At 50.6% G+C, this 22,646-nt stretch overlaps 1 protein-coding gene across 2 annotated transcripts in view; it reads right to left on the reverse strand.

The window, feature by feature from the left end:
• The window catches only part of ADAMTS14 (ADAM metallopeptidase with thrombospondin type 1 motif 14), a 90,747-nt gene that overhangs the window by 24,410 nt on the left and 43,691 nt on the right, over nt 1-22,646 (reverse strand). The window contains exons 5-9 of one of the 2 annotated variants that reach the window (XM_079900549.1): nt 5,722-5,805; nt 4,878-5,034; nt 2,804-2,909; nt 950-1,093; nt 165-297 (exon numbers count right to left, since the gene is read on the reverse strand). In XM_079900549.1, the coding sequence (XP_079756675.1) occupies nt 165-297; nt 950-1,093; nt 2,804-2,909; nt 4,878-5,034; nt 5,722-5,805 (624 nt within the window). The remainder of the gene's footprint in view (nt 1-164; nt 298-949; nt 1,094-2,803; nt 2,910-4,877; nt 5,035-5,721; nt 5,806-22,646) is intronic. The other variant, XM_079900548.1, reaches the window with a different exon arrangement.

Genomic DNA, 22,646 nt, shown 5'->3' on the forward strand with positions numbered 1-22,646 from the left:
CACACGCTGGCCCCCCACCCCTGCGTGGGGCGGGGATATGGCAGAAAGTGGCAGGGCCTGGGCCCTGGTCACCCTGCCTGGGCTAAGGTGCTCTGTGAATGACCAGCCTGCATCCCAGGAAGACCTGACCTGGCATCCAGCTGGCAGAGGCCGTGGGAACTCACCGCTGAGCAGGTGTGGTACCCAGTGCCGAAGTCAAAGCGGCATTGCTCGTCCATTGAGTAGTCAATGCCAGGCAGCTCCGGGGGCCGGGGCCAGGCAGGTGCAAAGGGATCATCAAGGAGGCAGTCATAGGAGCTGCCGGCAGAGGCAGGGAGGTAAGCAGGGTGGGGACAGGAATTCCCAAGCTCTCCCTTCCCAGAGGAGGGGGTGTTAACCAAGCAAGGAAGGCCTGCAGGAATCTGCCTCCGCTGCCCTGTGCCAGGAGCTGTGCTGTCCAGGGAGGACAGGCTGCCCTCCCCTCGCTTCCACCCACGACCATGTCTGGGAGCTCCAGGGCAAGGGGACCCAGGACTGCGGTTAGGCACTCAGCTTGTGGTTTTCTTACGGGGCCTGTTTTGCCCGCATTACAGAGACACATCATGGCCCAGATGAAGGGTTGGCTCGTGGACAATTTGAGGGCTCACTGCACTGAGAGAAGAAGACAAGTCAGCCCGCCATGCAGGACGTACACTGGGCGCTGGCCGGCTGCTGCGTGAGGTTAGAGACAGTATCTCTGCCGGCACCCATCCCGCCCAAATCCACTCTGCGCCCATTCTCGGCCTTGAGCTCCTGAGTCCAATGCTTGTCCTGGGCCTCCACGTCCCCGGAGCCCCAGAAGCTGACCGGCAAACCCAGAATTGAGCATGTGTCAGGAGTAGGATGGTGTTAGGAGGGGAGATGACTTGGGGGAGATGGAGTGGCAGGCCGCTTGCTCCCCATCCGGGCCCAGAGGGTGGAGGTGACCTACGGGAGGTAGCGGCTGAGTTCCAGCTTGCTGCAGTGGGACCAGTGGAAGCGGTGGAAGGCAGCCTGCACCAGGGGCGCCATGACGCTGCCCAGGCTGGTCTCATCTGCGCAGCCGTTCCCCTGACCATCGTGCTCCATGCCGAGCCTGGAGGGTGGGGGAGGACAGAGGGGAGCCCTCAGTCATGCCCAGGGAGCCCACCCCTGGGGAGATGAGCAGGCGGGCCTGAGACCCTGCCCTGACCAGGCTTCAGACTGTGACTTCTGGCCTCAGTTTCCCCACCATGCAGTGGAGAAGGCCACCCCTCTGGATGGAAGCTGAGACCCCACCTGGCCCCCCAGTGGGCCTGGACTCATTCTGCCCTCCTGACCCCTCCTCAAACCCTACCCACATCCTCACAGTTTCCGAGGTCAGCTCCAGCTCCACTCTGGCCCCAGGACACCTTTCCTGGCCGCGCTCCCTGTGGGCCGCCCTCCCACAGCAGGGAATGCCTGTACCACCGTTAAGAACTCACACGCCATGCACTGTCTTCCCTCCAGACCCAAGGTCTCACGTGCAAGGACCAGTTTCATTCTGTTCAGTTCGACCTCCCTTACTGCGCCCTCCCTGGGTGCCAGCCTCCTTCGCTTCTCCTAGACCCCGCGGTACCCAGCACAGAGCTTTGTGTGTGGTACCTACCTGCCGTGATGATAGTTTGAATGTAAAAGTTTGCTCTTTCTAGTTAACACCAAAGCCCAAAGGTTCTAAATTCTTAAACACTCCCAGGAGTCTGCATTTGGCCTTGACCACTAGACAGACACATGGGCCTCTAAGCTTGACCTTGTCTCTCCATAGGGAGGGGCTCTGTGAGTGAAGAGTGGACACGCCCTGCCCCCCCACATACAGGAAGACAAACTCCTGGCTCCAGGATATGTGGAAACATTGGCTGCCGGGGCAGGAAGGGACCTCAGAGGTTCCCCTGGTGTCAGCCTCCGTGTTGCAGATGAGGAAACGGAGGCCCCAGAGAGGAGGTGCTACCCACCCAGTGAGCGGCAGGGCTGGGATGAAATCGCAGGGGCAGGCAGATGCAGAGAGGGGCATGGCCAACCACAGATGGCAGGCTCGCCCTCGGGACTGGCCCACTGCTCTCATTCCCATGTCCTTCCAGCTGCAGAAAACAGCCCTCACTCTGTGTGTGGGCTGGGGGCGGGCAAGCTGGGGGCGGGTCCCGTAGCTCTGCCCTTGTGGACAGACAAGGCCAGGAGACGTGACTGTGACAGGTATATGTCACCACCAGACACTGGATGGTGGATTATTTGTTTTCTCCCAGCACGTAGCTTCTTGCATGCTTTTCTGTCCCATTCTCCACTGCAGCCCTATTTCTAGAACAGGGCCTGGCACACCTCAGGCGCTCAAGAAATACTGGTTGAATGAATGAATGAACATGCTCTAAACCAAATCCGGGCCCGAGGATCACACAAGCCCGCCACCCGCTTGGCCCGAGGCCTGGGTCTAAGTGCCCCTGTTTATGATGGACTCAGGCCAGGGCTCCATCGCGGAGCACTGGGAGGGCCTTGAGGTGTGGCTGAGATGGAGGGATAGAGGCCACCCAGAGAGCAGAGCACTGCCTATAAGGCGACACTGCTACTGGCCTGCCAGAGGCAGGGCCACATCTGGTCTCCCAAGGCCCTGGATTTGGGGCTGGGCCCAAGGCAGGGCCAGAATTGCTGTCTGGGCCCCAGGGCTCCATCCCCGTCGGGGCAGCTCCTCTGGCATCTCCCTGGACACTAGGAAGGGAGTCCCAACTGGGGCGAAGCCTCCCACACCCGCAGACCTCCGCAGAGCTCAAGGCACCGCTCGCCCCTCAGTGCCACTTACACGTGGCCGGTCTCGTGGGCCACGACGAAGGCCGAGGAGAAGCCGTCTTCGTGGTTAAGGGCACAGCTTCTCAGGGGGTGGCACATGCCAGTAACAGGTGCGTACCCTGCCAGGGAGAGAGGGCAGAGAGAGAGGTCACGTGCAGGTGAGGTAGGACTCGACGAGGTCTGTGCCGAGCCAGCCACCGCAGGGGCGTCCAGACCTGGTCACCACCGGAGGGTCCCTGGAGGAAGAAGGATCCTTCCAACGCGCCCCCCGTGTGTACGCACCCGCAGTACAGCTCCTGGGCCAAGCTGCCCCCACGTCCTAAGGCTTGCCGCCCTCCCTCCTGGCCTGCAGCTCTCTGTGCCTGTCGGCCCCAAGCCTGCATACAGCCGACTTCCAAGCTGCATCCCTCCAGACAGTCAGTCCGCTGGTGAGTCAACAAACAAGCTCCAAATGTGTGTACGCGGGGTAGCAGGTGGCACCGTGCTAGAGACTACGGGGAACACAGGCGCGAGCCCGCATCCCCCCAGCACACCCACACACCGGAGGGGCAGACGGCTTAGCGGGGAGATTAGGGGTCACGAGGTCAGCCTAGGTGTGGGCCTGCAGGGCCGGAGTTCAAGGAGCACAGAGGGGTGTGTGGGGTGGCTAGGGGGAAGGCCTCTGACCGCAGGGGTTGAGCGGGACCAGGGAATGACTTACGGGGGGGCCTAGAGCTGGGCCTGGAGGACAGGCGAGAGACTCTGGCGAGGTGGGGGGCGGGCAGGGGGAGGGGAGGACACGGGCAAGGTGCAGACACAGCTGCGCAGGCTTCAGGAGCCGCGGGCAGTGCAGGGGGCCGGCACGTGGCACTGAGTAAGCAGCTTTGTGTGCGAGGCCCGTGATCTACGGGGGCTGCTTCCCCGCCTCCCCAGGGCCCGTAATCAGCTGGGAGGGCAGCCTGGGCTGAGGAAGACATCTGAGGAGGGGGAGATGGTAGACAGCGCTCCCTGCCTCGGGCTTTCAGCCAACCATGACCAGATAGCTATTCCCTGTCTTCGGAATTGCTGAAATCCTCTCTTATTTGAGATGGTTTTGGGGGTGTAACAAGAAGCTGTGGTGAGAAGGCTTCTTGGGTCCCGATTGTCCTGGAGGTCTGGATGTACTCTTCAGGGCATGCAAGTACACACGTGTATGTGTGTCTCTTTGCACATGTGTCTGTGTGTCTGCACATGTGTGTCTGTGCATGAGTATGCATGTGTCTGTACACGCATGTGTCTGCGTGTAGGTGTGTAAATCTGTTTGTGTGCGTACAAGCCTGCCTTTGGGGCTTCAGGGATTCAGACAAGCAGCCCTTTTGGTAGACGCTGCCTCTCTTCTAGCATCAAACCAGAAAACACTACAAAGCCCTCAACCTGGAGCCTGAAGATACAGTCTGAGTCTCAGCTTTGTCTCCTCTCTGCTGTGAGGCCTAGGCAAGCCTCGTTGCCACTCTGTGCCTTGGTTTCCCCATACAGAAACCTGGGGGTGATCAAAGCTTCCTATGTCTGCAGAGCGCTTTCAGCCATCCTCTGTCACAGACATGGGATGCATCCCTCAGCCCTTTTAGCAGCCCGGGAATGGAGGAAGGCAAATACTACTATTTCTCCCATTCCACAGTTGGGAGAATCTCAGGAGATGAATGAGTTTGGATCACTAGGCTGGAGAGGCATGGATCTGCGGGTAGAGCAGGGCCATCCTTTCTGAAGTCCACACCAGCCCCGCCCTAGGTGCCCCACGGCCTGCAGTGAGGACAGAAGGATACAATGTGGGCAGAAGCATCTTGAAGATCACTGAGGTCTTCGAGCAGCCAGGCTCCGGGATGGTGATCACAGGGCTTAGGGCCTGACTCACAGCGACCTGCAGGCTCAACCAAGGCAGCAGGGACCAGGGCGGGGCCCCTTCACTTCCCCTGGCCCCCAAGAAACCATTCCAAAGCTCGCCTACCTGTCCGGCCAGGTCCTGTCTCCAAAGTCCCAAGGATCTCTTTGTTGCCAGAAGACCTGGCCCCAGAGACAGCCTTGGCCTCTGCCCTGCAGCTGCACACACCTGGCCACGGCAAATACAGTACCTTGCGTACCTGAGGGCCCAAAGTCCTGCCGGGTGAGGAAGACGACGTGGTCGTGGTGCTCCGCGTGGCCGGGGTCCTGGCGCTGCTGAGACTGCGCCCAGCGACACACCTGCTCCAGGCTGCGAGAAGGGTTCCCACGCTCGATCAGGCTCAGGGACTGGGGGGCCAGAGAGCAGAGCGCCGGTCAGAGCCCACGGACTGCAGCAGGCACCCTGCCCTGTGCTCCCAGCAGCAGGGGACACGGAGGCCCGCAGAACGGCAGGGCCTGCCCCAAGGTCACTGCTGTCCCGGCTCCGGCTGCCACTGGCACACAGCCCCGTTCCGTTTTAGGGAACATTCCCGTGCCAAGCCCTGTGCTGGGGCACCTGTCTGCTGAGAACTCACATTATTGCTAATTCCTCAAGTAACCCACAGGCAGGTGCTGTACTGAGCATCTCCTCTATGCAGTCACTGTCATTATCTCCACAACAGCCCCCAGAGGAGAGTTCTGTTTTTACTCCCGTATGGGGGAAAACAAGCAACAGAGCCCAGAACCCCCGGCCACAACCCTAGCAGGACTTGTCTCGGTCACTGGCCCCCCCTCTAAGCCCCACTTTCCCCACCGATTCATGGAGCAGGACCTCCAGCTGTAGGGGTTGAGGACTGTCCATTTACCCGACTGGAGGGAATTCGTAAGTCCCCGCTTACCAACCCCAGATGCCTCCGCTAATGGTTTGGGGGTTCTAATTTTGGAAACAAAATGTTTCCTAGATGCTGTTATCCCTCCCCGATACCTGAGCTGGTCTGATGCTCTGGCCCCCCATCCCTTCTCCCTCAAACACTGCCTGTTGACACAGGGGTTTACCTGTCGGTAGCCAACCATGATCAAGCGGACAAGGGCGATGTTTATGTGGACCCCCAGGGACTCATCGTGGTAAATCTCATCCACCTTCAAGAAGAGATGAGCGTGTGGTGTTAGGGGAAGCAAGAGTTCATTGAAGGCCCACCGCATGCCAGGTATCTGACACGCTACCCTCCTTCACCCTTACCATGGCTTTACCTGGCACGCATTCCTATCCTCACATGAAGAAACTGAGGCAGAGGGAGGCAAGACGACCTGCCCAAGGACACACAGCTAACAAGATGCACAACTGGTTTTCAAATCCTGGCCCACCAAATTCCAACACTGAGCTCTTTCCACGAAGCCAAAGCATGAGGGGACCTGGTCTCAAACCCAACAACTCAGATGGAATCTTGTCTTTTTATATCTCTGAAGAGTCCTTCCAGAAATGTCACCCAGCTCAGGTCACTCATCCTCACAGCCCTGTGTACCTTTCCAATTGCCTCTGGACTCATCCGTGGGCTCTGCAGTGCCTGGGCCCCCCTCCAGGGCAAACCCAGGAGGAAAGGGCTCTAGGGCCTTGGACCAGCAGCATCCCCTGGGGCTCGTTAAAAACGCAGAGTCTTGGGCCCACCTCCTGAGTCCGAGTCTGAGTTAGAACAAGATCCCCAGTGATACTCAGGCACGGTCAAGTTTGAGGACAGGAGCGGTGCATTGGATTATTCCCTTCTCCCACAGGCTCAGGGACCTTTGGGGCGGTCATGGCACAGTTCATCGATGAAGGCAGCCCCCAGCCACTCCCCTGTTCAGGAAGTCCCGGAACTGTGTCCATAACAGATGGACACCACCTCTGCCTGCCCACCCCCAAGGACAGGCAGTTCACCCACTCCTGAAGATGCCTATCTCCTGAGTGGTCCCACTGGACAAGTCCATCTTCTTTGTTTTAAATAACTTTTATTCCTGGATATAAAATATTTCACTCTAAAAACTCTGAAAAATACCCCAAAAAAGTAAAAGAAAAAAGTCAGAGGCGATCAAGATGGCAGAATAGTAAGACGTGAAGCTCACCTCCTCCCACAAATACATCAAAAACACATCTACATGTGGAATGATTCTCACAGAATATCTACTGAACGCGGCAGAAGAGCTCAGAGCTCTGAAAGGGCCAGAAAATCTCCATGCAACTGGGTAGGACAAAAGAAAAAAGGAAAAAAAAAAAAGGAATCAGAACAGGACCTGTGCCCCTAGGAGGGAGCTGTCAAAGAGGAAATGTTCCTGCACCTGGGGAGTCCCCTCACTGGTGGGGAGATCAGCAGGGACAGAGGGGGGCTTTGGAGCCTCGGAGGAGAACTCAGTGACAGGTCTGCAGCAGCTAGAATGGAAAGAAACCTGCACAGATGGTCAGGGCCATCGCTCTGCACTCCCCAGCCTGAGACACGTGGCCACCAGTGTGGACGGGGGCTGGGTGTGGAAGCTTGGGCTTCAGAGATCAGACCGGGGAGAGGACTGGGGTGGGCTGCGTGGGAACACCCTGAGGGCTGGAGTCTGGTGCGACCACAACTGTGGGTGTACACAGAGGAAGCCTGGGCCGCCTTAGAGGCCAAACGCCACTGTGTGGGCGGTGTGTGCGGGCAAGGGGAGGACCTGCTATTCCAGCGTTTTTCCCTGTGTGAGCTCTCAGGCAGCAGGACACTGCCTACACGGGCTCCAGGAGCGGTGGCGAGCTGCCTCTGCTCCCACGCATGCTCCAAGTGTGCGCATGAGCTGCCACCACTGCCAAGAACCCCATGACCAGGCACCAGCCGCTGCATCGGCACACCTGTATCAAGGGGATAACGGCCAGCACACGCTGAGGAAAGACGCAGCATGCATCCATACGAAAAACAGCCCTCGCGCCAAAAATATTAAACCCACACAAGCTACACAGGGACACTCCCACATATAAATAGCCCTCCGAGACCACAGTAGATAATTGTTTCTCCTAAACTCACAGAATTAAGAGAAATATAAGTAAAATGAAGAAGCAGAGGAACCACTCCCAGTTGAAAGACCAAGGGAATTCCCCTGAAAGAACAAACAATGAAACAGACCTCTTCACTCTAAGAGACACCGATTTCAAAAAGGAGATAATGGAAATACTGAAGGAATTAAGAAAGGCTATCGACAGAAATGCAGAGTACTGTAAAAAGGAACTAGAAACTATAAAGGGGAACCAGGAAAAATTAGAAAACTCATTTGCCGAGACAAAAAGGCAACTAAAGGCAATGAATAGCAGAATAAATTATGCAGAAGAATGAATAAGTGCCGTGGAAGATAGAACAATGGAAATCACCCAATCAGGAGAGCAGACAGAAAGTCAAATGAAAAACAAATGAAAGCAATATAAGATATTATATGGGATAATATATTATAGGATAATATAAAGTGTGCTAATGGGATGATATAAAGTGTGCCTACGGGATAACATAAGGGAATGATATAAAGTGTGCCAATCTATGCATATGGGATATGCAATAATATCCTATGGGATAATATAATATCCTATGGGATAATATAATATCCTATGGGATAATATAATATCCTATGGGATATTATAAAGTGTGCCAATCTATGCATAATAGGGATTCCAGAAGGGGAAGAAAGACAAAAGGGGATCGAAAATGTATTTGAAGAAATTATGGCTGCAAACTTCCCAAACGTAAAGAAGTAAACAGATATCCAGGTACAGGAAGCACAGAGGGTCCCAAACAAGATAAAGCCAAACACACGTACACCAAGATGTATTATAATAAAAATGACAAAAGGTAAAGAGAGGGTTCTAAAGGCAGCAAGAGAAAAACAGAGTTAATTACAAGGGAATCCCCATAAGGGTATCAGCTGATTTCTCTACAGAAACATTGCAGGCCAGAAAAGAGTGGCATGATATTTTCAAAGTCCTGAAAGGGAAAAATCTGCAACCTAGGATACTCGACCCAGCAAGATTATCACTTAGAATAGAAGGAGAGTTAAAGTATTTCTCAGACAAGCAAAAACTAAAAGAATACAGAAATACAAAACCTACTCTGAAGGAAATGCTGAAAGGTCATCTCTAAATAGAAAAGAAGTAAGAATATATAGGAAAGAGAAAATCACAATTGGAAAGCAAATCACTTAAATAAGCCAGTCCACAGATTAAAAAAAGATCAAAGAATTTCTGTGAAAGTGATGATAACCACAGTGAACAGCAAAAGGATGAACGCAAAGATGTAAAAGGGCATCAAAATCATAAAAAGTAGGGGAGGAGAGTAAGCAAATGTAGATTTTTTTTCATTTCCTAGAATGTGTTTGAGTCTATATGATTACCAGTCTAAGGCAAGTAGAAACAGGATGGGGTTAACATACTTGAAAAGCAGGGTAACCACAAATCAAAAACATACAAGAGATTCACAGAAACCAAAAAGAAGAGAACATAAGCATAACACAAAAGAAAATCATCAAACAACAAAAGGAAATAGAAAAAGAAAGGGACAGAGAAGAAATATAAAATCAACAGGAAAACAAGGCTAAAATGGCAATAAATACATATCTATTAATAAGTACCTTAAATGTCAATGGACTAAATGCTCCAATCGAAAGACACAGAGTGGCAGATTGGATAAAATAAATAAATAAATAAATAAACAACAGCCTACAATATGTTACCTACAAAAGACCCACTTTAGGGCAAAGGACACACACAGATTGAAAGTGAGGGGATGGAAAAGGTTATTTCATGCAAACAGAAATGAAAAGAAAGTGGGGGGTCACAGTACTCCTATCAGACAAAATAGACTTTAAAACACAGGCCATAAAGAAAGGTAAAGAAGGACACTATATAATGATAAAAGGATCAATACAAGAAGAGGATTTTACACTTGTCAACATTAATGCACCTAATGTAGGAGCACCCAAATAAATAAAACAAATACGAATAGACATAAAGGGGGAAACTGACAAGAATACAATAATAGTAGGAGACTTTAACACCACACTCACATCAATGGACAGATCTTCTAGACAATCAATAATGCAACAGAGATCCTAAATGATACAACAGAACAGTTAAGACTTAACTGATATTTTCAGGACGTTACATCCAAAATAACCAGAATACACATTCTTTTCAAGTGCACATGGAACATTCTCTAGGATTGACCATATACTAGGGCATAAAACAAGCCTCAACAAATTTAAGAATATAGAAATTATCTCAAGCATCTTTTCTGACCACAACAGCATGACACTAGAAATCAACCACAAAAAAAGGAATGAGAAAAAAAAATTACATGGAAACTAAACAACATGCTACTAAAAAACCAATGGGCCAATGATGAAATCAAAGAGGAAATTAAAAAACACCTTGAGACAAATGACAATGAAAACACAACCATACAAAATCTATGGGATGCTGCAAAAGCAGTTCTTAGAGGGAAGTTCATAGCAACACAGGCCTTCCTCAAAAAACAAGAAAAATCTCAAACAACCTAACCTACCACTTAAAAGAATTAGAATGAGGGCTTCCCTGGTGGCGCAGTAGTTAAGAATCCACCTGCCAATGCAGGGGACACGGGTTCGAGCCCTGGTCTGGGAAGATCCCACATGCCACGGAGCAAATAAGCCCGGACACCACAACTACTAAGCCTGCACTCTAGAGCCCATAAGCCACAACTACTGAAGCCTGCACACCTAGAGTCCATGCTCCACAGCAAGAGAAGCCACCGTAATGAGAAAACTGCACACCGCAACAAAGAGTTTTTCCCCCCGCTCGCTGCAACTAGAGAAAGCCCATGCACAGCAACAAAGACCCAACTCAGCCAAAAATAAATAAATTTATTTAAAAAAAAAAAAGAAATAGAAAGAGAAGAACAAACAAAACCTAAAGTCAGCAGAAGGAAGGAAATAATAAAGATCAGAGGGGAAATAAATAAAATAGATTTAAAAAACAATAGAGGGACTTCCCTGGTGGCACAGTGGTTAAGACTCCACGCTCCCAATGCAGGGGGCCCAGGTTTGATCCCTGGTCAGGAAACTAGATCCCACGTGCATGCCGCAACTAAGGAGCCCACGAGCCGCAACTAAGGAGCCTGAAAGCCACAACTAAGGAACCCACCTGCTGCAACTAAGACCCAGCACAACCAAATAAATAAATTAATTAAATTTTTTTTAAAAAATAGAAAAAAATCAATAAAGCCAAGAGCTGGTTCTTTGAAAGGGTAAAGAAGACTGGCAAACCTCTGGTCAGGTTCACCAAGAAGAAAAGAGAGAGAACCCAAATAAATAAAATAAGAAATGAAAAAGGAGACATAACAATGAATACCACAGAAATACAAAAAACCCTAAGGGAATACTACAAAAATTTATATGCCAACAAATTTGACAACCTAGAAGAAATGGACAAGGATCTAGAAACATACAGCTCACCAAAACTGAATCAAGAAGAAACAGATAATTTGAACAGACCAATCACTAGAGCTGAAATAGAATCTGTAATTAAAAAATTCCCTACAGGGCTTCCCTGGTGGCGCAGTGGTTGAGAGTCTGCCTGCCGATGCAGGGGACACGGGTTCGTGCCCCGGTCCGGGAAGATCCCACATGCCGCGGAGCGGCTGGGCCCATGAGCCATAGCCGCTGAGCCTGCACGTCCAGAGCCTGTGCTCTGCAATGGGAGAGGCCACAACAGTGAGAGGCCCGCGTACCACACACAAAAAAAATTCCCTACAAATAGAAGTCCAGGACTAGATGGCTTCATAGGCGAATTCTACCAAACATACAAAAAAGAATTTATACTGATCCTTCTCAAACTCTTCCAAAAAATTGAAGAGGAGGGAACACACCCAAAGACATTCTATGAAGCCACCATCACCCTGATACCAAAACCACACAAAGACACCACCAAAAAAGAAAATCACAGGCCAATATCGTTGGTGAATACAGATGCAAAAAGTCTCAACAAAATATCAGCAAACCGAATCCAACAACACATAAAAATAATCACACACCACGACCAAGTGTGACTCATCCCAAGTTCACAAGGATGTTTCAACATATGTAAATCAGTCAATGTGATACGTCACATAAACAAAAGAAAAGATAAAAACCACATGATCATCTCAATAGATGCAGGAAAAGCATTTGACAAAATTCAACATCCATTTATGATAAAAATTCTTACCAAAGTGGCTACAGAGGGAACATATCTCAACATAATAAAAGCTATTTATGACAAACCCACAGCCAATATAATACTCAATGGTGACAAGATGATAGCCTTCCCACTAAAATCTGGAACAAGACAAAGATGCCCACTCTCACCTCTTCTGTTCAACATAGTATTGGAAATCCTAGCCACAGCAATCAGACAAGAAAAAGAAATAAAAGGTATCCAAATTGGAAGGGAAGAGGTAAAATTGTCATTATAGACAGATGATGTGATTCTATATTGAGACAACCCTAAAGACTCCACACAAAAACTACTAGAACTGATAAATGAATTCAGCAAGGTAGCAGGATACAAGATTAACATACAGAAATTGGTTCCATTTCTTTACACTAACAATGAAATATCAGAAAAGGAATGTAAAAAAACAATACCTTTCAAAATCACAACTCCCAAAATAAAATACTTAGGAATAAACCTGACCAAGGAGGTGAAAGACTTATATGCTGACAACTATAAATCATTAATAAAGGAAACTGAAGATGATTCAAAGAAATGGAAAGACATCCATGCTCTTGTATAGGAAGAATTAATATTGTTAAAATGTCCATACTAGCCAAAGCAATCTACAGATTTTTAATGCAATTCCTATCAAATTACACATGACATTTTTCATAGAACTAGAACAAATAATCCTAAAACTTATATGGAACCATAAAAGACTCAAAATTGCCAAAGCAATCCTGAAGAAAGAGAACAAAGCAGAAGGCATAACCCTCCCAGACTCCAGACAATACTGCAAAGCTACAGTAATCAAAACAGCATGGTATTGGCACAAAAACAGACATATGGATCAGTGGAACAGAACAGAGAACCCAGAAATAAACCCACACACCTATGGTCAATTAATCTTCAACAAAGGAGGCAAGAATATATACAATGGGAAAAAGAGTCTCTTCAGCAAGTGGAGTTGGGAAAGCTGGACAGCTGCATGTAAATCAATGAAGTTAGAACACACCCCCACACCATACACAAAAATAAACTCAAAATGGCTTAAAGATTTAAACATAAGACATGATGCCATAAAACTCCTAGAAGAGATCCTAGGCAAAACATTCTCTAACATAAATCATAGCAATGTTTTTCTTAGGTCAGTCTCCCCAGGCAATACAAATAAAAACAAAAATAAACAAATGGGACCTAGTCAAACTTACAAGCTTTTGCACAGCAAAGGAAACCATAAAAAAAACGAAAAGACAACCTACAGAATGGGAGAAAATATTTGCAAACAATATGACCGACAGGGCTTAATTTCCAAAATATACAAACAGCTCATATAACTCAACAACAACAAAACAAACAACCCAATAGAAATATGGGCAGAAGACCTAAATAGACATTTCTCCAAAGTAGAAATACGAATAGCCAATAGGCACATGAAAACATGCTCAACATAGCTAATTATTAGAGAAATGCAATTCAAAACTACAATGAGGTACCACTTCACACCAGTCAGAATGGCCATCATTAAAAAGTCTAGAAACAATAAATGTTGGAGGTGTGGAGAAAAGGGAACCCTCCTACACTGTTGGTGGGAATGTAAGTTGGTGCAGCCACTGTGGAAAACAGTATGGAGGTTCCTCAGAAAACTAAAAATAGAATTACATATGATCCAGCAATCTCACTCCTTGGCATATTTCCAGACAAAACTCTAATCCAAAAAGATACATGCACCCCTATGTTCACAGAGGCACTATTCACAATAGCCAAGATGTGGAAACAACTAAGTGTCCATTGACACGTGAATGGATAAAGAAGATGTGGTACGTATATACAAGGGAATACTACTCAGCTATAAAAAAGAACAAAATAACGCCATTTGCAGCAACATGAATGCAACTAGAGATTACCATACTAAGTGAGGTATGTCAGAAAGAGAAAGACAAATACCATATGATATCACTTACATATGGAATCTAAAATACGACACAAATGAACCTATCTACAAAACAGAAACAGACTCACAGATACAGAGAACAGACTTGTAGTTGCCAAGGGGGAGGGGGTTGGGGGAGGGATGAACTGGGAGGTTGGTGTTAGCAGATGTAAGCTATTATATATGGAATGGATAAACAACAAGGTCCTACTGCATAGCACAGAGAACTATACTGAGTATCCTATGATAAACCATAATGGGAAAGAATATTAAAAATGAATGTGTATAACTAAATCACTTTGCTGAGCAGCAGAAATTGACACAACATTGTAAATCAACTATACTTCAATGAAAAAAAAAAGCTCCCAAGTTATGAAAAGAAAAAAAAGTTGTCTCCTATTATATATTAGCCAGATATATAATAACTATGGTTAACACAGCTTCCTGCCGTGTGCGTGTGTGTGTGTGATCTTACAAAACTGGAATCATGCTGAATATACTGTTTGTGTTTTTCTTATTTCCTGAAACATCATTCTGTGAATTTAAAAGCATCACCTCTAATGTCTACAGGTGATGGGCCATCACTTACGTAACTACTCCCCTAGGAGAAGTGACTTGTCCAGGAGGAGGAATGACGTGGTCAGCAAGTCAGTGTCAGTACACAGCAGTGTAGCTGCCAGGAGCCAGAGTCCTGGGTTCAAACCCCAGCACTGCCTCTTAGGAGCTGGGTGGCTTGGGGCACATCAGGTAACTCCTCAGAACCTCTGTTTCTGTAGACTGGGGATCATAATGGCTGTCGTGGGGCTGGCACGTGGAAGCTCACGCCAACTCAACATCTGGGGATTATGAGTGAGCCCCACAGGCAGAGAGGCCCACGGGCATGGTCAGTGATGGAGGCAGAAGTGGAACCAGCCTCTGACTCCTGCCCACGTGGCTTCCCGGGAGCGGGGTTGGAGATTCATGCATGACCCTGTTCTCACCATTTCACCTCTCCACGCCCTTCAGCTCATGAGCAAAGGAACCAGCCTACAACCCACAAAGGGACTGCTGTCTACGCGATGGAGAGGGACAGTGTGGCCAACCCTACCTATGAGAGTCCCATGGGGAGGGGAAGGCCAGCTGGCGGACCAGAGGTCTGCTCCTGTGCTGACGCACCCCTCCTGGGACACAAGAACAGAGCCCCAGCCTACTCTCCCACACCTGGCAGCTGCCCCAACCCGTGAGCGTGCAGACTCCAGAGCAGCCAGCACCAGGCTTCCCCCAAGGGCCTGCCTGGCACCCATGTCTGACCCCAACTGAGACCAGAGACCAGTGCCTGCTGGGGGACAGCAGGCCCCACGAACCCCATCACACATAACAGTGGAAAGTCCGACGGGTGGGAGCACCTCCCTCCACCCTCCTCCCCTCTCCTGCGGGAGCAAAGACATCACGGGAGCAAAGTGGCCAAATGCATAAATAGATGATGTCCTTCTCCACCCGCCTGCCCCGACTCATCCTAGGAGAACACGCACACATTTTCTCCCTCACAGAATTCCAACCTGAGTACTCTTTGCTGACCCACTGAAACCACACTCGATCTGCAGTAGGATGACTCAAATAAGCCCAACATCTCAGCCCCTCCGACACCAGTACATGGCCTTCCTTCTACACAAGGGTGTGGCCAGTGTCTCAGACCTCCCTGATGGTGCCCTGTAAGAGTGCAGACCAAGGACGGGGTCACAAGCAATGCATGCTCCACACAGCCACATCTGTACACCTCGTATACGTGTGTAAACCCACCAGTGACCCCAGGGCAGGGGAAGGAAGCGGTCACTGGGTACATGGGCGGGGCATCTGTGGGGCCTCTGGCCATCTAGAGTACCCAGGCCATTGCCTTCCTGCCCTCTTCTGTCTCCAAAGTGGACCAGGCAGATTGCTGCCAGAATCCTGCCACATTACTCATTTCTGTCCCACACTCCGCCAGCCAAACCCACTCTTCAAGGGCCGCAGTGACCCCTACTCTACACTGCATCTCCAGGCCAGGATGTTAGGAGGTCCTCACAGAACTGGAAAGGGGGCTGCTGCTCTCTGAGTAGGAGGAAGAATCAGAGCCTGAGTGTCCAGTACAGTAGGGGGTTGAGTGGGGCCTCCTGACACCAACTCCCACTCCCAGGTAACTGGCCCAGATGCAAATACTGAGCAATTAATACTAAAAATTAATTTTGCCTCTTCTACAGAAATAAAAAAGAAGTCAAATACACACTTCTTGCACAGTAATTTACCTTGAAATCAACCTTCATGGTTAGGGGAAAAAAGCACAAAACTCTTTTGATAATCAATGCTACACAATTATTCACTTTCACCATTAAATAACACATTTAATCAGCTAAATAGATAGATCCCTACAAAGACAGAAAGACAACCTTTTCATCTCCCACGTGAGACACCACAGGCTTCTGAAATAATCTGGACACCACAGGCTTCCGGTCACTGGTGTATCAATCTCTGTGGCGCAGACCCCCCGTGCCCCACCCCAGGGGTCAGGGGAGAGGAAGAGGGTGCTTGTGGGAAGGAGGGTCAGGCAGGTCTTACTGGAGGAGCCAGAACGATCCTGGACTGAGAAGGTCATTGACCCTTTGGAGTTGGGGAGAGGCTCGATGCAGGAGAGAGGAACACAGGAACCATGTGGAGCCACCAAGAGAGCCCCAAGGTCACTGGCAATCAGGGTAACTGAGGCCAATCCCCACGTGACGGGGAGTTTCTTCCCAGCCCGTGCCCGCACACCTCCAGCAACAGCGCACTCTCGGCCATTAGAAAGCTCTCTGTGCCATGAGCCCCATTCGGCCTTCCTGTCCACCTCCCCCACTGGCCTCAAGTCTCCCTCTTGAAGTTTCACTGAGCACATCGGCTCCATTCCTGGAGACAGATAGTCACCACTGACTCCCAGGGACTCCTCTCTAAGCTCACATCAGTCAAAGAGAACGTCTTACAGGCAGCAAGACAGAAGACAGATCACTCACCAAGGAAGGACCATTGCGTTAGAAGTAGGTTTTCAACAGCAACGAGGGAGACCCTGAAGTAACACCATCAAAGCACCATGACAAAGAAACCATCAACCTAGAATCCTGGGCCCAGCAAACCATCTTTTAAGAACCATAATGAAATAAAGACATTATCGAGTGAAAGAAACCTGCGACTGGCACACGGACCCACTAAAGGATCTGCAGGTAAGGGCGATGGAAGGCAGCCTAAATACAAGAATGCATGAATAGTTTTGAGCCTGTGATAGGAGCACAGGATAGGTTCCGCGATGAGATAGTCTGGTCTCTTCTTATATTAAATAAGGATAATGAAAATGAAGCAGTTAAATTTTCTCCCATATTCCGCCCCTCCAAAAGTAGGGTTGGCCCTGCCACTCCAGGGGTCTGGTCTGTCTCTGGGGCCCTGGCTCATCTGTACACACCCTTATTAGCCCTTGAGTGGGGACCTCAGTGGCTTTGATTCAGCTGGAGCTACGCTGACACTGTGCACAGGCCAAGGAGGGGGCTGGACAGGGCTGCCGTGTCCAGCAGAACCACAGAGGCCGTGGGCACGTAGGTTCCACCCACAGCCCTGAACTGGTGCCCCAGCAAGGAGATGAGGCTGCCTGAGAGACCCAGGACCCCAGCCCTCTGGAATAAACACAGAGCTGCTCCCTGACAGGCTCCAGCCTGGCTGTGCACTCAAGGCCTGGCTCTGTCAGCCTCTGCCCGCCACGGCTGTCTCCCAAATGCCAGAGGTGAGGCCAGCTCGCCAGCTCAGGGGAGATCAAGAATCGCTTCCCGTGGTTGTGGGAAAAAGCACGATTGCTGCAAGACACACCCACGGGGCAGGAAAGAACACTGTGTCTGGTCTCCCTGCTCCCCCAACCTCAGCCAAGTTTAAGACCAAGACCCCCCCCGACCCAGGTTAGAGTTCCACATAACATATTGGCCTGGGATGGCTCTTGCCTGTGTATCAGAAGAACAAGCACAGGTCAGGACTCCCTCTGGCCAAGGGGAGACGAAACAGCAGAAGCGAGAGGATGGCTAGAGAGCACTAAGGTTGGAGGGTGACTGCTAGTCACTGAACACCTACAATGTACCAGGCACTGTGCTGAGGGCTTTGATGCAACCTCACGCAATCTTATGGAGGGAGGACCTATTCCTGTTTCATATGTGAGAAATCCGAGGCTCAGAGAGGTTAAGTAACTTGCCCGAGGCTACCCAGCTGCAAAGTGGGAGGGCTGGGATTTGAACTCAGATCTCTATGAGTCTTAGCCACTACACACAGCTGCTCTCCAGAACCAGCTTCTGTGGCAGGCTGGCTGGGGTGGGCTTTCTCTGGCCTAGAAGAGAAGATGAGGAGTGTGGGATTCCATGTCCAGTGAACAGCAACTCGGCCAGGCAGGGATTGCTATAAGAACCCCTTCCCTCTTCTCCTGTAACCCTGTGTGGCCAGGCCTCCCGGGGGCCTTGTGGTCAAGCCCAGGGAGCAGGAAGAGGGGAAGGGGGGTCTACTGGGGTGGGAGCTCTGAATCTGTTCTCCTGCCCGAAGGGGGGATCAGAATCTCTGGGCACCTGCATCAGCAACGCCCAGGCTTCAGCCCACGGCTGGCGGGGGAGAGCTAGGCCCCGGGGAGCCCATGCGAGGGCAGCTGGCAGCCTTCCCTTCTGGACCAAGGCAAGATGGGCTTCTCCTTGCTTCCAGCAGAGAATGGTCCCCCACCAACCCCAAGTTCCCTCACTCCCTAGGGAATGTTGCTTCTGTGGGGCGACGGAGCAGAATGTACACCTACTGCTTGGCAGCCGGGTTCAGCAGGGCTCCACAGGGAGGGGCAGTGCGGAGAAAGCCAGGCCCTGGGGTCTTCAGCCCGCCCCTCACTCAAACAGGAGAGGGTACTTACTGCCACCTAAGCATCACCTCCCAGCATCACCTCACAGAATCCTCCCAGCAACCTGCTCGCAAGGAAGTCATTGCCCTTCTTTCCTTTTAAATCAATATACTTTCCATTTTAGCTTTAGATTTTCAGAAAAGCAGCAAGGATAGTACAGAGTTCCCTGTTATTAATATCTGCCCTTACCAAGGTACATTTGTCACAATGCATGAATCAATACGGACACATTAGTACTTACTAAAGGCCATATTTTTTCAGATTTCCCTAATGTAAGGGTATTGTCCCATTTGTTGGCTATGAGATCGCATCTGGGTCAGCACATTACATTTAGTTATCCTATCTCCTTCGACTGCTCCGGGCTGTTTATCCTCTCTGGTGGCCCTCAGACCTCCCTGCGTTTTGATGACCTAAACAGTTTCGAGGAACACTGGTGAAGTATTTTGCAGGCCGTCCTTCAGTTTGGGTATGTCTGATGTTTTCCTCATGGTTAGACTGAGGTTACGGGTTTAGGGAGGAAACACACAGACGTGAGCGCCCTCATCACATCGTGTCAGGAGTGCGTGCTGTGGGACTTCCCTGGCGGTCCCGTGGTTAAGACTCTGCGCTTCCACTGCAGGGGGTGCGGGTTCGACTCCTGGTCAGGAAACTAAGATTCCGCATGCCACGCGGCGTGGCCAAAAAAACAGAAGGAGTGCGAGCTACCAACATAACATCATTGGTGATGCTGACCTTGATCACCTGCAAGAGAGGCTGCTTGCCAGGTTCCTCCGCTGTAAAGTGACTCCCTCCCCCCGCCACCTGGCCCTGGCTTCCATGCGCTGCTCTTTGAAGGATGTCACTATGCACAGTCCCCCCCTTCAGGAGTGGGGAGTTAAAATCTACCTCCTTGAGGGCAGAGGACCTACGTCATTTATTTGAAATTCTTCTGCAGAGATTTGTTTCTTCTTCCCCATTTATTTATGTATTCAGTCATTCATTTATCAGTATGGACTCGTAGATATTTATTTTATACTCTGGGTTATAATCCAATACCTCATTATTTATTTTATTGCTCAAATGGTCCCAGCTTTAGCTCTTCCAGTTGGCTCCTGTCCTTCTAACACACTCCCATCGTTTTTGGCTTGGGGGGCTTGGGGGAGCACTTCCTTACTTTCTGACATTACAAGACATTACGCTCATCTTGGGCAGTCCCTGCCCCAGCTCTACAGTCAGCCACTCCTCTAAGGAGCTCCAAGGGGCATGGTATGTTAGCTCTGTTTTCATGGCCAGAAAAGCTGGCCCAAAGTGATGGAAGCGCTCGTCTAGGGACAGCAACCACAGCTGGCGTTCAAGCGCAGCCTCCACTCATGTGCCTTCCCTGGCCACTGAGTGCCTCTGAACCTGAACAGAACGCGGCAGCATTGCTTGAAGGTCGGGGAATGGCTACAATGACTTCTCTGGCCCTTTCTCAATACTGGGCTCTGGGGCCAGTCCTACTGTCCCCAATCCCTGACCCTTCTAGCAACACGGCACATGGCGACTCTGCAGATCAGGCGCTCCAGTGCACCCTCCAAGGCACCCACGAGGCCAGGACGCTCTTCCTTCCCCTTGTTTATGATTGCAGGAGGCCAGGTGGCAGTTCAGGTGTGTTGCCACTGCCTGTGCAAGCAAGATCCTCTTGTTATTCCTGCTGGCTTCACAGGATACCGCAATCCCTCAACATTTCAGGCAATGAACGTTTAGGGACTATCTGAGGAAGGAATGTGAATCATGGGTGTCCCAAAACCTCCACTGCCACCTTCAGGAAGGACCAAGAAGGCGCCGCATGGAAGCCTGCAGAATGGGTGTCCTGGATTGGATGACGTCCCAGAGGAAGAGAGGAGCGTTCCTGCGTCATCACCCAGGCTCCTGATAGCACAGGGGACAACACTGTGTGGAAAAGCACGGAGTTTGATGACTCTATGCTGAAAGTGATTTGGACAAGTAATACTCTGAACGTGAGGAAGTTATGGGAATACCTTAGTTCCCCACTTTGTCACATCTGTGTACATACAAGAGTAATATATGGTCAAAATCTAAGCCTAAACAAGGCTAAAGAGCTCTTCCAATAAGTACAAATACACATGCTAAGTGATAAGAAAACATCATATCAGAATTTAATCACTAGCATTTTTTCTCTTTCTCGAGTCGATGAAATAACGGAGCATCTGACGATTGATGGGGTCTTAGATTTCATGAAATGTAGTAAATATGTGTTCACACACACCTGAACTCATCTGTGTGTGCACATGTATCCATGTCACACGGATCGATGCGGGCATATGTATATGCACGTGTGTAAACACATGTACTGTAAACACGCCTGCATGCACACGTGCGGATGTGTGTCAGCAACATACTGCTGCCCACAGCCTGGGGTCCCTGCTCTCCCCAGGCCCTCGGGCGCTGACCCACGCAGGAGCCAGAGCTGGGCCCTGCTGTGCCCTGGGCTGGGACACCGAGGCCTCACCAGGGAGCCATGCTGACTTATGTGCCACGTTGGCAGGCCCTGCCTTTGAGGTCACCAGTGAGCTCTTGAATATGAGGCTGCTCTCTGGGTGGTGTGAGGAGGGTGCTGAATCTCCAGGTGCCTTTCTCAGCTGCCACAGGCTCACCTACTCCATCCCCTCCCCGCGAGTTCAGTTACGGGCTGGTGTGGGCTACAGGCCGGCACTTTCAGCGGCCTCTAACCAGCACACCTCTTCAGGTGCGGCTGTCCCTGGGGCTCCCAGAGCCTGCAGGCTGGCCCGTGCCGTCCTCCTGGGCCCGGCCACTCAGCCCACCTCACACCCGGGCTGTTCGTGCAGCCTGGTCCCAGAGGCTCAGGGCCAGGCCTCCCAGCCCAACAGAGTCCCTTTCATGAGTCCACAATACTCAGCATTTATCCCCCGCGACCTGTTTCCAAAATGCAGGAGCAGTTACAGCCCAGGTCAGCCTGCTTGTGCGTGAAGAGAGGCAGTGAGCAGGCCTGGAGAGACCCGTGCTCCGCGCGTGATCTCGCCCTGCGCCGACCCTCCTCTGAGCCTGTGGAGGCCTGGGGACAGCAGGGGAGGCAGCGGTCAAGCGTTTGGCACAGGGCCTGGTACACGGCCTGCGCTCAACCAAGAGCAACGGCTATAGTTAGTTTAAAGCTTATACCTCCCACTTCGGCGGCTGAGGAGCGGCCCATGAGATCACCCTAGAAGCAGTCAGGAGTCTGACCTCCACACCTGCGAGGGAGAAGCCAGATACAACAGCCCTTGGTGAGCCGTCAGGCTCTCTTCAGCCCCGAAGGGTGTTGCTTGTTATCACGGCTCTCCTGCCAGGAATGCCTGCCGGGAATCCCAGCACCGGGCCTGTTCTCTTCCCGGTGGGCTCGCCTGCGTGGGGCAACAGGAGTGTATACCTTTTTTTTTTCGTTTGGCCCGTGCCACGTGGCTTATGGGATCTTAGTGCCCCGACCAGGGATTGAATCTGGGCCCTTGGCAGTGAAAGCACTGAGTCCTAACCACCGGACTGCCAGGGGACTCAGGAGCTTACACCTTAGGGCGGGGGTCGCACGTGGTCACGAGGGATACTTTGACACTGACGATTCTCTCTCTTGGGGGCGTCCTGTGCCCTGGAAGGTGTTTGGCAGCATCCCTGAGCCCCTCCCATTAGATGCCAGAAGCACCCCAGCCCCTCCAGCTGTGACAACCAAGATATATCTCCAAACCTTCCCAAGTGTCCCCTGGGGAGCAAAATTGCCCCTGGTTAAGAAAAACTACCTTAAAGTAAATGAATTTTTGCTTTCCCTTTTTGGGGGGTGGCCTCTGAGTGTCATGAAGACAGTGGAAAGTTTCTAGGGGAGAGTCAAAAAAAGAGAAAGGACCAAAAGGAGAGGGGGGAGGGGATCTGCATCCTTCCAGTGAGCAGGGAGGCTGACCTGCTCACATATCCCCGAAAGG

Source organism: Stenella coeruleoalba, assembly GCF_951394435.1.
Source record: "Stenella coeruleoalba genome assembly, chromosome: 16".
Classification (NCBI taxonomy): Eukaryota; Metazoa; Chordata; class Mammalia; order Artiodactyla; family Delphinidae; genus Stenella; species Stenella coeruleoalba.